The sequence below is a fragment of the Rhamphochromis sp. 'chilingali' genome, assembly GCF_963969265.1.
Source record: "Rhamphochromis sp. 'chilingali' genome assembly, chromosome: 7".
In the NCBI taxonomy this organism is placed as follows: Eukaryota; Metazoa; Chordata; class Actinopteri; order Cichliformes; family Cichlidae; genus Rhamphochromis; species Rhamphochromis sp. 'chilingali'.
In genome coordinates, this window is record NC_137934.1 from 8105709 (window position 1) to 8122380 (window position 16672).

At 39.1% G+C, this 16672-nt stretch overlaps 3 protein-coding genes across 3 annotated transcripts; 1 reads left to right on the forward strand and 2 right to left on the reverse strand.

The window, feature by feature from the left end:
- Positions 1-94: 94 nt before the first annotated feature.
- LOC308399902 (aldo-keto reductase family 1 member B1-like) lies at positions 95-4374 on the reverse strand. The gene is made up of 10 exons (XM_080887318.1): positions 4262-4374; positions 3625-3792; positions 3097-3213; positions 2027-2104; positions 1804-1926; positions 1582-1688; positions 1387-1468; positions 925-1008; positions 577-659; positions 95-457 (listed from the first exon to the last, which is right to left on the reverse strand). Exons 1-10 carry the CDS (start codon positions 4325-4327, stop codon positions 415-417), a joined length of 951 nt encoding a protein of 316 aa, XP_080743444.1. The 5' UTR covers positions 4328-4374; the 3' UTR covers positions 95-414.
- Positions 4375-10525: 6151 nt separating this feature from the next.
- Positions 10526-13037, reverse strand: LOC308399900 (dnaJ homolog subfamily B member 9-like). The gene is made up of 3 exons (XM_080887317.1): positions 12912-13037; positions 12381-12622; positions 10526-12088 (listed from the first exon to the last, which is right to left on the reverse strand). Exons 2-3 carry the CDS (start codon positions 12595-12597, stop codon positions 11619-11621), a joined length of 687 nt encoding a protein of 228 aa, XP_080743443.1. The 5' UTR covers positions 12598-12622; positions 12912-13037; the 3' UTR covers positions 10526-11618.
- Positions 13038-13175: 138 nt separating this feature from the next.
- Positions 13176-16235, forward strand: LOC308399875 (THAP domain-containing protein 5-like). Its single transcript, XM_080887284.1, has 3 exons — positions 13176-13771; positions 13977-14163; positions 14512-16235. The coding sequence occupies exons 1-3, from the start codon at positions 13686-13688 to the stop codon at positions 15214-15216; spliced, it is 978 nt and encodes a 325-aa protein (XP_080743410.1). The 5' UTR covers positions 13176-13685; the 3' UTR covers positions 15217-16235.
- Positions 16236-16672: the final 437 nt, after the last annotated feature.

The following is a 16672-nucleotide window of genomic DNA, read 5'->3' on the forward strand; positions in this document are numbered from 1 at the left end:
CATATAGGTATGAAAGGACAAATGTTTGTTGTTGTTTTTTTTTAATCATGTCAACAAGAAGATGCTGGGTTTTTTGTACTGGTAGATCTACAGTTTAATTACTGGCTTATTTTGTGCCTTTTCATCCATAATTTTAATTACATGGATTACAACATGATGCATTTACAAACTGTAAATTAGTTCTGGCAGAACTATTTGACATTTTCACTGAAATGCCTCTCTCATTCCAAAACCCTCACTGTGGCTTAAAAAGCAGCTGAACTCACATTCATCCAATGCAAACACAAATGTCCTAACAGGATTTTTAACAAAGCCACACAAGTTGCATTGTTCATTTTATTGATTTATTTTTAAATTCTGGAGGAAACATTCAAGCAAAACTGATATAAACAAGGCATGGTGAACCATATTAACTTAGTATTCTGCATTAAGGGGAAAGTCTTTGTGTTTTGAAGCCCTGGAAAGAGAAGACAAGAAATAGCCATTAATTGATAGCACAGTTTATTTTAGAATAATGCCACGTCTTTATTTTTTCTGTATCCCCTTTACCCTTAATCTTCCTTTATTTTTACTCACCACTGTAATGTGAAGCCTCTCCAGTCCTTATTCAAGCTGAGGATGTCCTTCATGTCATCTTTGCTCAACTTGAAGTCAAACAGCTGAAAAAGAAAGAACCGAAAATAACTTATAACCTGCACAAACTATATGAGCTGCTCTATGGAACCCAACACGTATAATGAAAATCCAAATGAGAACATAGAAAAACACAAATTTTTGCATAAGTCCATGACCTAAATTCCCCCCAACAATGCAGATTTCTACACAAATAAATCTAAATATGATAACTGCTCAGTGTGAATACACTATATTAGCTAAAAAAGACTAAAAACAAAATCTGCTCATGAATATTTATGATTACTGTACCTGGAAGTTCTCCTTGACACGATGGGGTGTTACTGACTTTGGAATGACAACCACATTTCTTTCGATGTGGAACCTAATCAGAACCTGGGGATATGGTTCAAACGAGCAGTGGTCATTCAGTTCAGTATTATTTAACTTTCCCATGATTTAAATATTTTTTTAATAAGCCTTCTAATCCACCACATGACAGTATTGATTTTCTTCTTGCTGACGTCAGTAATTTAACTTTTGAAATGTTGCATTGCATAACTGTAAGCACACAGGTTTTGGTTTTCCATGGGAGACAACATGCAGCCAATAACTAAGATATTCAATATTAGTTAAATACTGCATCTCGTTGTTCTCTGGTTGTGCTGCACACTCGTGATCCTACTGTCTGATATCTGACCTTTTACCCAACATGAGATGTCTCATTTAGAAAATCAAATTTCAAAATTCCTGACTTGTGTAATTCCTCAGTACCTGTGCTGGAGTTTTCTTGTACTTTTGAGCAATGGCCTTGATCTTAGGTTCCTCCAGCAGCGAGGGTTCATCAGATGAAGCCCTTTAGTAGAAGAGGACAAGAAAAACAATGTGACACTGTTAATATCCTCGAGAAGTAAAGCTGATTATACTCCTACATTAGCTTTGTTTACAATAGATTGTACATCCTCTTACCAGGGTCTGTCAGGGGAGCCTAGAGGACTGTATGCTGTCACTGTGATGCCTTTTGAGTGGCAGTAGTTGATCATCTTCTCTTGAGTCAGATATGGGTGGCACTCAATCTAAGAAAACAACCACATTTCGGGGACTTTGTTTTATTTTTATTTTCATTTCATCTTTTAACAGTGCATGCCTCCAGAATTCAAAATAAATAAAAAACAATTTTGCAAAATCTACCTGGTGGTTGGCAGGCTTGTGCTTGAGGCCAGGCTTGTTAAGTATGGCTTCAATCTGGTCTTTGTTGAAGTTGGAAATGCCGATAGCTTTGACCAAACCAGCATCCACCAGCTTTTCCATGGCCTTTAAGATAAATCATAAACTGGTTTTAGCACAGCATATTTTAATTTGGTTGTCAGCAAGTCCACGGGATTATCACTGTGCAATAAGTCATTTATATTACCTCCCAAGTGTCCAAGAAGTTGCTGTTGTCAGAAATAACCTGCCCATTCTCATCCACAGGAAAAAGATCATCTCCTGGCTGCAGTGGCCAAAAGATGTGTTCAAGACAGTATTAAATTTAGACTGCATAGTTCAGTCTGATAATACAATTCAATTTTATTTTATTTATATAGCGCCAAATCACAACAAAAGTCGCCTCAAGGCGCTTCGTATGAGAAAAACCCAACAATCATATGACCCCCTATGAGCAAGCACTTTGGCGACAGTGGGAAGGAAAAACTCCCTTTTAACAGGAAGAAACCTCCGGCAGAACCAGGCTCAGGGAGGGGCGGCCATCTGCTGCGACCGGTTGGGGTGAGAGAAGGAAGACAGGATAAAAGACATGCTGTGGAAGAGAGACAGAGGTTAACAACAGATATGATTCAATGCAGAGAGGTCTATTAACACATAGTGAGTGAGAAAGGTGACTGGAAAGGAAAAACTCAATGCATCATGGGAATCCCCGGCAGCCTACGTCTATTGCAGCATAACTAAGGGAGGATTCAGGGTCACCTGGTCCAGCCCTAACTATATGCTTTAGCAAAAAGGAAAGTTTTAAGCCTAATCTTGAAAGTAGAGATAGTGTCTGTCTGGAAGCTGGTTCCACAGAAGAGGGGCCTGAAAACTGAAGGCTCTGCCTCCCATTCTACTTTTAAATACTCTAGGAACAACAAGTAGTTCTGCAGAGCGAGAGCAAAGTGCTCTAATAGGGTGATATGGTACTACAAGGTCATTAAGATAAGATGGGGCCTGATTATTTAAGACCTTGTATGTGAGGAGCAGGATTTTGAATTCAATTCTGGATTTAACAGGAAGCCAATGAAGGGAAGCCAAAACAGGAGAAATATGCTCTCTCGTTCTAGTCCCTGTCAGGACTCTTGCGGCAGCATTTTGGATTAGCTGAAGGCTTTTCAGCGAGTGTTTTGGACATCCTGATAATAATGAATTGCAGTTCATTATAAACACTATTATATCACAGAGATTTTAGAGAAAGTTAACTGTATTGTAAGGACTGGACAGAAGTTTCCAGACCTTGGTCCCCATTGGGAAATGCATGAGGTAAAGATCCAGGTAGTCCAGCTTCAGGTCCTTGAGAGTCTTCTCACAAGCTGTTCTCACCAGAGATGGAAGGTGAAAGGTGCACCATAACTAGGAAAAATAAGCAGGAGTTTTACAAACAAGGTGTCTCATTTCCCCCAACGCTGTAAACATGTTATAGTATGACCATTGTACCCTCATTATTTCCTTATGCAACTAACAACATAACTACTATAAAGGTACTGCTGCTTAGCTGCTCCTTTATTTCCAGAGTGGTTGCTTTTGATTCAGCTTAGATACCCTTCCTGACACAACCCTTCCACCGACCCTTGGAACCAGCACTAGGAATTCACTAGCTTGTGTCTTTATCCCATCTCAGCTGGGGATCTTTCATGTAAAGGGATCACCATGGTGTGGAAAGCCACATGCCTCAGGTTGTCTTCCAAAGCCACTGCTTTGGAAGACAACCTGAGATAATAAAATGGTTTATACACATTTTTATTGGCTCTCTCTAAAGCTCACCTTGCTCACAATGAATAGGTCTTCCCTCTTTACCACTCCTTGATCAATCATTGCATGGATTCCAGCTCCAACTTCTTCTTCATTCTGATACACATAAGCGCCATCTATGTGTCTGTAGCCACAACTTATGGCGACTTTCACGGCCTCAGTCACTTTTCCTGGTTCTGACTGCACAGGTAAGGTGATAGAAAAACATGGAATGAATAAAGCAAGTGTGAATCGCAAGAAGGCAAGCAGTTTGTGACCGCTGCGCTGTTATGGTAAAATGATGTTGGAATAAAGACCAAAAAGGACAAGATAAGTACTGCTGGAGTTATTGGACTGTTTAATTCATTCATGCATACCAGTGACATCGCGTCACGTAGGATTAGCCTCTACAATCCAGTTTATTTTACTTTAGTTGCACTATGTAAATAACATGTTACTTTGGTTTCTTTTGTAACCAGACTCTATCAGCAAGATAGGGAATTTGTTATATAAAAACAAATTAAATATAAATAGTACAGATAACATAGACGAGTGAAACCAGTGAAAAATAATGAGAGTAGCAGAAATATTCATTGAAAAGTAGGGTGAGCATGGACAGATTAGCAGTCTCCCACAGAGCTAGTTTAAAACAAAAAAATCTAAGACTTACCCTCCAGGTGCCCAGACCCACTATTGGCATCTTTGCTCCATTGTTAAGTGTAACAGCAGGTATCATCTTAGTAGCTTTGAAGTAACGTTCTCAACCTAGTCGGAACACTCACTGTTTGAATGTGCTGACTCATGCTACTATATACTCTCTCTAGTAGTAGGAGGAGACCGTCTCTTACATAATCATAATATCAGTGAAATAGGAAGGCTTTCAATGGGCCCCGCTTTTCTTACACACAGTGCAGAAATATTCTGTTAGGTGTACATAAAATTTTTTAACGGGTAGTTCTATAATTTCCACAATTTGGATAATGTGGAAAATTTGAAAGTAATGTCTTTATTCAGTCTGAGCATAATTCTGAAAAGCTGCAAACAAAATTATTGTGTTACTGAAACTGACATTTGACTGCATCTCACTTTAAATTGGTAACCTCTTATATGTGTAAACATAAATCCGCAGACAAAGTAAAATGAAATTTTTTAATTGACACTTACCATTGATACCTCTTACAACGATGCAGCAATAGATGACTCCTCTAGAGTTTACAAAAAACATGTCTGTGACATCAATTAGTGTATAGTCACTATAACGTTCACAACCATATACAGTGCTGTAAACTTGTCAGAATCGAGGCAGTAAGCAGTCTCAGTTGTGTCAAGAGTTTACAGGAAAGTGAAAAGTTAGTATACAACCATCACAGGAACGCAAAGTATTGTAAATAAGATTATGCAATTTGATAAAGTTTCTATTAGCACGGCTTGCGATTTTAGGTCAGTCTGAATGAATTAATCCCCCCTCAAAAATAATCTTTGAACACAGGACGCGGAGGAGAAGAGACAGCAACGTGTGTTAATTAAAAAGCTTCAGCGGAAGATTGCTGCAGGGTTTATTCAGCAAACCAAGGTTAGGAAAGCCTTTCAAAATATATGCTCCCAAGACCAAAAATCTGTCAGAACTCACTTACTATAAACTAGTGGGAAACACACACAAAAGAAAAATTTTCTTTTTCTGACTGAGTTGGGTTTACAGCAGTAGGATAGTGAAGCAGTAACTTTTTGTTGACTAAAGGCCTGTTCTGTCAAGGTGAAGACGTTGTAAATATAAGTGCGTTTATTGAGATGTTGGTGCATGTTATCTTCAGAAGGCAAAAGATAACATGTGATTCAGCACTCTGTTCTCAGAACAAAATGCTGAATCATGCAGTGAATATTACTTCAGCAACACACTGAAAACTACAGCTGCAGATTCAATGATATGTTAAACGTGACATGTCAAAATGGAAATATGTCTAAATGCAGATGTTCTCACAAAGATCACAACGTTAATGATAAAAACTTTAAAAACGTTTCTCTGCTCATTAGAGTTAATATAGATATACAGTCCTCCTCTTTGTCAGGAACAGTTTGTTCTTATGCATAAGAACAAACTGTTCCTAATGGGTGCTTGACCCTGTTTAGCTGAATTCCAAAAGAATAACTATGTTATGTAACCGGAAGGTCACCGGTTCGATCCCTGGGCTCTTTGTTCTGGTCGTTGTGTCCTTGGGCAAGACACTTCACCTACCGCCTACTGGTGTTGGCCAGAAGCGCCGATGGCACGATATGGCAGCCTCGCTTCTGTCAGTCTGCTCCAGGGCAGCTGTGGCTACAACTGTAGCTGCCTCCAGCAGTGTGTGAGAGTGAATGAATAGTGGAAGGATATATATAAATGCAATCCATTATTATCCTGATAATATGTATGTTTTTATCAGTTGCGTTAAAAATGTAGACACAATCTATGTATATATATTTTCACAATTTTTTGTTTTCAAACTGATTTTGATTATGACTTCTCTTTTACACCAAACTTCCTTCAAGGAGATAAAAGTTAGGCCCAAGGTTTTCTTTCCAAAGCACCAGATCGAAATCTACTCGATTACCTTTTGAATGTGGTGGAACAAGACAAATCGCACAGACAAATCTGCAGCAATTGTGCGATGATATCATGTCAATATGGACCAAAATTTCTGAGGAATGTTTTCAGGACATTGCTGAAATTGATGCCATAAAGAATACCAGAAAAATATGTGTGTGTCCTCAGCGGCCACACCGAAGATGTGAGCAAGTGGGTGAAAATTTTATCTGACAGACAACTCACCCAAGCAAAGCAAAAGGGTTGAACTTTGCTGTGACACCAAGACAAATCCCGCTAGTGGAACTGATCACAGTCACAGAAACAGCAATTCAAAATAACAACATTGCAGATGTGGAAGCAGAGCAACTACAGATGAAGGTTTCGGCCTGTCCCAGCAATGCAAAGGTTGCGGTGATGATACAGCAATGCAGGAGGAGGAGAAGAAAGCATTCACATCGCTTAATAATGAGAACAGCAATACCATCCGTCCAGCAGACAAGGGTAAGTGCACAGTTTTGCTAAACCAGAAAGATTATTGTGAGAAAATTTTGTCACTGCTCAGTGACCCTTTGCATTAGTACCTACTTGAATTGACTCACCACGGACGGATGGTGAGGCAAGAATATACCTGCTGCTCAGTCTGTGGCTTTTCGTCAGACGCTGGGAGCACGGAGTTTGGTGGGGTTTTTCTCCCGTTTCCGGATTTCAAAAAAGGTGGTTTTGATTTCCATGAACAAGCCGAGTTGGCAAAACTACAGATATTCTGTGCTTATGTAGAAGTACAGATACTACTGTTAAAAACTACTCCAGTAAAAGTTGAAGTACTGAGTCAAATTCTTTACTTAAGTAAAAATAGAACTGTACAAGCTCTGAAATGCACTCAAAGTAAGAAAGTAAAAAGTAGCTCTTTGGAGGATGTTTCTATTTGTGTGCAAAGCTATATGAACCTTGTGTTATATTATTGTGTTATATTAACATAATGATAAAATAATATTAATAGATGGGAATACAAACGTTCAGTCTAACTTTTTTAAAATTCTAATTATACTCAGCTTGAATCTGAAGGGAAAAAAAGGAAAATATATCTATTTTCTGTTGCCTACATTGTAGAGGATGACTTTGCCTCAAAACAGGAAAATGTGTACAGTAAAGTGGGATTCAGCAGGTGGGGGAACCCTAAAATTGGTTGTAATCGCTGAGTGTGGAGGGGGAAAAAAATCATAACTGACAATAATTTCTATTGAGAACTTCAGGAGACTTTCAGACTAGTGTACAGGCTGTGATCAGCTGACCTGCTGCTCTTTGTGGATTTACACAACGTAATTAAACCAGATGTCAGCAGATATTTCATGAGTTGTCCTGCTGATTCCATCCTCCACTGACAGCAAGCATTGTTTCTGCTGCCTTTTTTCTAGATGGTATAAATTTGGTATGAAGGTGCAATTCAGTCAATGAATCTAAGCATCATCAGCTGAGGTTCATATGAATGTCTGCTACACTTGATGCAACCTTACTCTGACCATGAACGACAGTCACTGGGCACCAGTCACACATTGTTCTTTACTTTAGAACCATCACAGTACAGCGAATTAACCTGTTTATCCTGCACTAACCTGTTTATTTTCATGCAGCTTTTAAATAGCAGTTAGTCTACCTCGATTTGTTTTACAGCACATTTCACAATATGAAAAAAACATAATGTTGAATGTACAGACCGAATATCTGATTTAAAAACATGAGGAATTACATGTAAGCTTTACATTTACAGTTTATCAAATACCACTAAACAGTCCTTACATTTAAATCCAATCTCTCTTCTTTCTCTCATGTCTTTCTTATCTTTCTCCATCTCTGAGTAAAGTTAGCCCTCTTTCTTTTCTCTCCTGTGAAATACAGCAACTGGACCTTTAGCTAGCAACACACTGTGTGACAAACTGCCCACAAACAGTTTGTGTTTGCTGATGTTTGTTAGGCTGATAGATACCTTGCATTTGAAACTACCTGCCACTTTTTTTAAGCCACTCCCTTTATGTTTGCTCCTCTTCAGTAAGGCTAGCTAGATCCTGAAGTACCGCAACTTATAGACACCTGCAGTCATTCTGGTGTTGTGTCAAGCAAGCAAGAAAGAAGGAAAGGAAGAAAGAAAGAAAGAAAGAAAGAAAGAAAGAAAGAAAGAAAGAAAGAAAGAAAGAAAGAAAGAAAGAAAGAAAGAAAGAAAGAAAGAAAGAAAGAAAGAAAGAAAGAAAGAAAGAAGATTAATACACGAACAGGACTGCCTTTCATGTTACAGTTTAGTCTCAAATCGCTTTGATGCCTGAAAGCTGGCACTGACAAAACTTCCCTCAAATGCATTAAAGCTAAAGTAATGAGTCTGTTTTGAAAATGTAAGGAGAAGAAAGCACAGATATTTGTTAAAACATGTAGGGAGTAAAAGTGGTCGGGAAAAACAACTACCTTTACCGGAAATTTGTACCTAAGTATAGTAAGGAAGTATTTGTAGGAGTCAAGGAGGCCACTTACATCGAAAGGGAAATACCATCTCTGAAATAGATATTAAACGCTTGAGTATTTTGCATAAAAAAATAATATGTATTTAATGTGAGATGGCTTCATGCCCAACTAGCAGAGCCTGCCCTACAATTTAACCAAACCAGTTACCTCATTTGTATCACAGTGTTATATGTGTGTTGTCATAAAAGACAAGATAACAAATGCTTTATTAGAGCTTTATAAAGAAATCTGCAGTGTCATGCTAGCTCTGTGACGCTGCAGATTTGCAAGACCATGGTGTGCTGGATCTCTAACCTTATTCAAATTTATGAAAAATATGATGGCCATCAGGATTACTTGTTAACCAGTGTTTATTACTTATTAGCCAACCTTATCACCACAGAGCTCTCTGCTAATACACATGCTCACTTCATTCTTTTTTTTCAAATGGAGACGTTAAGGGGATTGCTATGCCACAGTCTTTTTTCTTCTACTTTCTCTCTTGTTGTTTTTAATATTTTATTTTATTATCTTGTGGTTGGATCTCATGAGCATTCGGTTTTAATGCTTTAACCCTCCTGCTATGTTTGTTTCTCAGGTACAGCAATTAAGTTAAGCTTTTGCTTTGTACTTGAGGAAAACCCACTAAATGACATAGAGAAATTGTAGGAAAATGGTTTGCCATTTCATGAAATGAAATAATTATGTTATTTATTGCTGTGCTGGATAAACAGTGGGTAAAAATATGTAATTAAGCCAACTTTAGATTTCAAGATTGAAAGATAAAACAGGGAGGGGATTTAAGGAGAGGAGATGCAGTTAGAGTCATAAGTATTTTGACAACAGCAGATTTTTTTGAAAATATAGTCTCTCAGTGGATTATGAGAGAAATTCAAACTTTGACTTTATTTAAAAGTGTTTAATAAAAGTATTGTATTGAGTGTATAGGTGTTACAGATACCCCTCTGTGAATCGCTGCCTTATCGTGGTGGAGGGGTTTGTGTGTCCCAGAGATCCCAGGAGCTATGCTGTCAGAGAGATTTTGCACCCTGGTAGGGTCTCCCATGGAAAATTAGAACTGGGTGAGGGAGCAGACAAAGAGTGTTTCAAAAGACCCCTATGAGTATACGATCAAAGGAACGGTTCACCCTTCTTGTAATGCATTATAGCCCGAATTTTAATAAAAAGCATTACCTAGGTTTCTAACCCACCATGTTGTTATTTTTGTCAAGGTTGCCTCTGTGTCACCTGATAAGCCAATGAATGTTGCAGATTGCGCTCAAAACACTTTTCCTGCTTTAAGAAAGTATGACCTCTACTGGAAGTAGGCAAGAATTGCTTATCAGGTAAAATGCTGGCAAAACTGAAAGTGGGTTACTTGTGTATTTTGGTAACTGGGTGACCCAAATAAGTAAAATTGGGGGGTGGGTTATGATCCATGCATTTGAACCCTTAAAAAGAGCGTGAAAAACTGTCTTTCAGTCAAATCAACTATTAAGTTTCACATAAGAATCATCCAATGTGCAGTTGTGTTGTGTTATGTAAATATCCTTGAGTGGATCTCTCACTTACTGTACAAAACTGATACAGTCTGTTTATCTGAGACTGTATAACACGTATGCATGTAAAACAGTGTGCAGAAGCCAGTGCAGCAACTTGCACTTTGTGGCTTCACACATCAAGCAGCTTCTCCTTTTAGTTGCATCTCATCTCATGAGACCACATGACACGGAACTTATTCTACATTTGCATTGGTGTGTGCTTCACATGCAAATATAATTCATATTTTATAATCAGAATACAATCATAAACAATAAAGCACATTAATAACAAAGACCAATTACACAAGTGCATTACTGCCTCCCTCCTTTCCCAATTCAGTTAAACACAAGCACAAACTTTCCTCTAATATATATTTTTTTATTCATTCTCCAAACATTTTGCAACCAATTGATATTCAAGACACTCACGCACGCATTCAAAGTGCAGACATTAGACAATGACATTTACACAGCACGGTCTATAGAAGATAGGCAACATGAAGAGCAAAGGTGCTAAATATTGCACATTATGATCAGTTTAGGGAATCTTAACTTGTCAGACCACTCAGTTTGACTGGCAGATGAGCCTGGGTGGTTTTTGTGATAGCTGGTCCAAATGAAAAAACAAAACAACAAACAAACAAAAAACAAACAAACAAACAGCCAAGCAATCACGCATGCAAACACCTCCGCCGACTTTGCCTGTGGCCAAGTCTGCCAGTTTTTGTCATAGGACTGATGTTAATTTCCAACCCTGACTGAGTAAAAGGTAGATGCCACTCTGTTGGAAGAGGAAAAAAAACAACAACAACCAAAAAAAAACCTAAACGAGGTAACAGTTGATAATGGCCAAACTGTACACATTCCAGGTGAATGTAGTGCATCCACAAATGCAGTTAGAAGAATTTATTGTTAATGTATCCTTTCACCAAAATAAAGAAAAAAAAAGGGGGTTGTCAGGAAACCAAATGTGCAAAACCTGCAAGTCTTGGTTTTGGATGAGAAAAAGGTTTCTATTGATGAGATAAAATAAAATATGGCCTATATAGCTGCAGAGTTATGGTTTCCCATTTTCACAAATGTGAATTCTAACGCATCTAATTGCTTCACTGCTCAAGAGAAAAGTACTCTTTTTAAACTAAGCATAGGCCATGCCTGAGAATCAGATTGTAAACATAACGAACCTGGAAAGCGAGGTGATAGGGAGGTATCTGACTGATCTTAAGACTTATTACTATGCTATAATAATAATAATATGAATGAGTTATTGCTTGGAAGCAGCCATTTTTCAGGCTAGCTTAGATATTTGTTCATACAGGAAATTACATGCAATTACAAAAAGCCACACAAAGCCACTCTGTTTCACCAAGTGATAAATTAGCTTTCAATTTCAAAAACCACAAAGAACCCCCCCCCCCACTATCCAGCCTGTCTTAAGAGCAGTCAGTGAAGGTGGTCACCATGTTCCCCCTACGCTGCGTCACTGTCCTGCAGTGTTGCTTCCCTGAGCCCTGAAATCTGTTCTCAGTCCTGGAGCTGTGCGTGTGAAAGGAAAACATCTTCTCCAAGTCCTCAAACATATCATCAAATAGTCCTCCGCCAAAGCTGCCCTGCTGAAACTGCCTCCTGTGCCCATTCATGGCCTCTCGATGAGCCTGGAAGTGGCTGTCAAAGTGTCTCTTGTGGTGGGAATTAGAGTGGGAGTGAAAGTGGTGTTGGTGGTGTTGTTGTTGTTGATGTTGACCAAAAGAGTCAAAGTCTTTGAAAATGTCATCAAAGTTGAATGACTTGAAGTGCTGGTTAAAGTCGTAGTCTCCTCCTCTCTGGCCCTCCCCTGATGAAGCACTATGTCCAAACTGGTCATACTCTTGCCTCTTCTTATCATCCGATAAGGTTTCATATGCTGGAGGACACAAATATATATATAAGATTAAATTCATTAGGAAATAAGTTACAAAAAGCACAGAATGGGGCGTGTAACCCTTTAGCCGTTACCATAGTGTGCAATTACGTCAACAAAAACAAGGAAAGGTGCGACTGCTGGGGCAGATCCTCCCCTTTAAGTCCACTCTAACATCAGAATCCTTAAAAAAAAAAAAAACTTTTAAGTAGCAACTATTTTGCTTTTAGGTCTCTAGATCAACTGTATGAGGACTCTTTCCCAACAATACAGACTGACATAATGTGTAACTTACCCTCTGCTATTTCTCTGAACTTGGCTTCAGCGTCTGGCCCCTTGTTTCGGTCAGGATGGTACTTCAGGGCCAGCTTGTGGAAGGCCTTCTTGATCTGCCGCTCGGTAGCATCTCTCGGCACCCCTAGTATGTCGTAGTAGTCCCTTTTGGCCAGAATGAACTCTGAGATGAGCAGAATATGCACTGCTAGCAGCAACGTCGACTGCGCTGTGGCCATACTGGTGGTTTAGACACCTTTCCGTCTGTGAGAACAGCATTTAGACAACTGTGTTAAAAATGTTTCACACAATTCTGAAACACTTCTGAAGCCTTAAAAGGATAAAATTGTTACCGTTTTGTCAAACGATACAAGCAGTTATTAACTTTCGAGCGAGTCTGAAGGCAGAAGGCGTCGCAAACAAGAAAAATGACAACTTTTACTGGAAAAGAGGAGTAACTAGTTTGACCTTTTAAAAGCTTGTAAATTATACCCTATAAAGAGCCACCGGCGGCAGCTAAGTTAAAGTAGCTAAGTTAAAACTGAGAGCTTACCTGTATACAAGGTAACAAACAACCTGGGGATACTGGTGTTAATCGCCGGAGGTTCCAGCTCAGCTGATGTGAAACGAAAGCTAACAGTTGTTGTCTAGCTGCATTCCTGAGCCGTAACACCACGACTCGCAACGCCATTGGTGGGTTTCCGAACACAGTGATTCAGACCGTTGTGATTGGTGGAAAATATGCGCACGTGGAAGATTTAAGGCCAGGGCGGAACGTAGGTATAGGTAACGCAAGAAAATAATCTGCTTATCTTTTCCGCCTTTGCTTTTCTATTCAATTTTGACGTAATCGATTTAGCAGAATTAGAATACTTAAATAATCCGAGGGTTGGGGAAAACGGAAGCATTGAAAGTCAATAGTAAATTTAAATGAAAGATTTCAAAGATTAAAACGTCGATTGTACTTTATAGACAAATGCCGTAAGACCTATACAGGTTTTGCCATCGGTACATTTTTTATTTAGCGCGTGCGTTATTATTTTGTAGGTTTTTATTTAATACAAATAATGAAAATAATAATTTTATTTAAAAAAGTTATATCCTCATAGGGAATCTTAATTTCGATGCAAATATGTCTAATAAGTGATGACGTGAAAGAGCCAGTAAAAAAGAAAATAAATGCTGTACACGTCACTTCCGTTACGAGGGCCACAAACCGGATATAATCATCTACGAGCTGGTGTGTGGGTTTTTTTTTTTTCTTTTTTTCTAATTGTATCCTCGAACGGGTCTCGCCGATGTGTTTTCATGTAGTCTGTCTACAGATATGCCACGCTACTGCGCTGTGAGAGTTTGCAGAAACCGTGGGGGGACTGCATCAAGACAAGACAGCAAGAGAATCAGCTTCTACCCGTATGTTTTTGTTGTTTTAGTTAATCTGTAACGTGTTGCTTGGCTTAATTGGTGAAAGATGTCACTTGCAGGAGGTGCAAAAAGGATGTCATCTAAGTATATCATAGTGCTTGCTTGTAATGACACGAGGGTAGTGTTGGGCTGATCCAAATCACACTCCAGTGCTTAGAGTTAAAGCTCTCTATTATCGGTCTATCTCTCAAAGGTTTCCTTTGCAAGACAAGTCCAGGCTTCAGAAATGGGTGAGCAACATGAAGAGGGAGCAGTGGACCCCTAGTCGACATCAGTATCTGTGCAGTGAGCACTTTACAGCGGACTGCTTCGATATTCGATGGGGAATCCGGTACCTGAAGAATACAGCCATCCCCACCATTTTTCCTTCTAGTGAAGATGTATGTATCTAGAAAACATCAAGCTCAGAATACAATTTTAGCTTCTTAATAACTTCTTAAACTTTGAGTATAAAGCGTAGTCTTGTGGAGTTAAGCCTGTATTTATATATATATTTGTATATATTAGTACTATGTTATAACAGTGACTGCAAGGAAAAGAGGTAGTGAAGGCAGGTGAGTTTAAATACCTGGGGTCAACCAATCAAAACAAGAGACAGGGTACAAGAGTGGTGACGAAGAGAGTGCAGGCAAGGATTTAAGCAGTTTCTTACCACGCGTTTGTTGCGCCAAAACTTGTTGATTTTCTGTTAATTCCCATTAATGAAGACCTTTTATCTTTTATTCCAGGACGATGAGAAGAAAACGACAAACCTGAAAAGAAGCCTCAAGGCTAAAACCAACATTTCACTCGGTGATCCTGAGCTTGCAACATTCGACTCTCCTGCCAGTAAAAAAAGGCCACTCATTTTGAGCAAAACAGGCAGAAAGTCCCAGTCAGCAGTGATAAACAATATGTCTGGGGAACGCACAGAGATGGTATTTGAACCTGCAGTGTTGGACTCTCATTTAGAACGTTCTGAGATACAGACTGGTGCTTGTGAGAAACCACTTGATGGTGAAACGGCAGCACAGTCTCCAAGCAGGGAACTCTGTTCTGAAGAGCAGGCCGAGTCCACTGTGACTGTATTGTGCTGTGAGCCAGGTTCATTCTCTGATGCAGGGGCAAACATGGATGGAGATGCATTCCAGGCAGTGCTGGGTCAGGCTTTTAGCTTTGTCCCCATGGAACTGGTCAAGGACAAAACCACAGGCTGTTTTTTAGCAGAGAGTGGACTCACTGATGAAGAGAAGGTTTCTGTTTTTGAGCATTCGTACTGCAGACCGGATACTGACAAAGATGAGCTCTGGAGGAAGATCTTGAGTTTGCATGCAAAGATCTTAGAACTGGATCGCAGGGAGGAGAGCACGGTGGCTAAGATCCGTGCCCTGGAGAACGAGGTAGCCCTCCTGAAGAGGGATGGTGCTGTTTTTAAAGAGAAGCAGAAAGTTTAAAAGAGTGTATATCATCTGTGCTGGTCTGAATTTTTACAAGATGGAACGAGATGTTAATATATTCTTACAGTTAATTTGCTTTTGTAGAAATGTTGCAAATGCTTTCATACAAACCTTACACAAAGCACACCAGAAGACGCTGCGCTTCAGTCATATGTCTGCTGGATTCCTTAATGCTGACCTGAATTTATGCGTACACACATAATAAAGTCAGACCAGCCTCAGACCATGCATATCCTCAAAGGATGAAGCCATGGCTGTTTTAGACAATTTAAACACAATTTCTAACAAAATAATATAGCAAATACCTAAAAAAAAAGAAATGACAATAATAACAATGTAATATATATTCATGTATTCATTTACAGTTTTAAAAATGTATAAAACTATAACACAGAAATAAGTGTAATGCATTCTAATGAAGAAAACACAAAATATGTTTTACATAACACAAAAATGGGGATACCTTATCACACCTGTGATCATATCCCAGCTTTAAGTGGTTAAAATGGGGGACAGATAACAATAATAATAATAATAATAGTAAATAAGCATGGCATTGATGTGCTTTCATCATTGGTCCATTTATTGCGTCTTTAACATCAAACCTTTGTACTTCTGTCTGAACAGAAGCTTATATGATGTGGGTTTTTTCTCCTCTTTTTTAACCATTACGACTGCTGTGCAAACACAGAATTCATGTTCAGTAAGCTCACAGCTTTCTCCACCATACACATCACCGTCTCTCCACGCATTCCTATATAGAGAAATGTGGGGTGGAACAATGTGGCACATGCCTGTTGGGTTATTATCAGTATAGTGATGAGGAAAACTGGCTGGTGTCCATGTTTGATTGAATGAATGAAAGAAGGCCATTGTGCCTCATTTTATCCAGCTCAGTGTTCTACAAAACGGTTCCCTGCTTCTGTTATTACACACGTGTATCAGATCATCTTTAAGGTTCCACCTGCTGGAGCTGGATTACAGCTTCTCAGTGCTTTGTTACAGTGCATAATTATTATTATTATTATTACGGGATGCAGTGCAGAAGTTTTAGGAACCTTAGATGTGGTATCTGAACGGACGCAAATTCTGCAACATGACTGCAATCCAGAGACATAAAGAACAAGAGCCCTGCAGCAGATGCGTCTGAGGTGCTGCAAAAGAGCTGGGGCAACTTCTCTGAGATGCTTGGAACGGCCTTTCTGCTGAGAAGCTTGAAAAACTGTGAAAGTTTTCCTGTTCTTGCTGTTTCAAAGTTGGCCACGCCAAAAATGCATTACTGCACTTTATATAAGTTATATTTGCGAGAATGTTTAGTGCCTAAGACTTGTGCACAGTAATTTTCTACTCTATCTTGTGATCAGTTTTAACTTCCTAACTTATTAATGGTTATTTGACTGCTGCCCTGTGCAGCGTTGTTGCATTTCACTGTGTGGTCTGTCGGCAGCTTCCT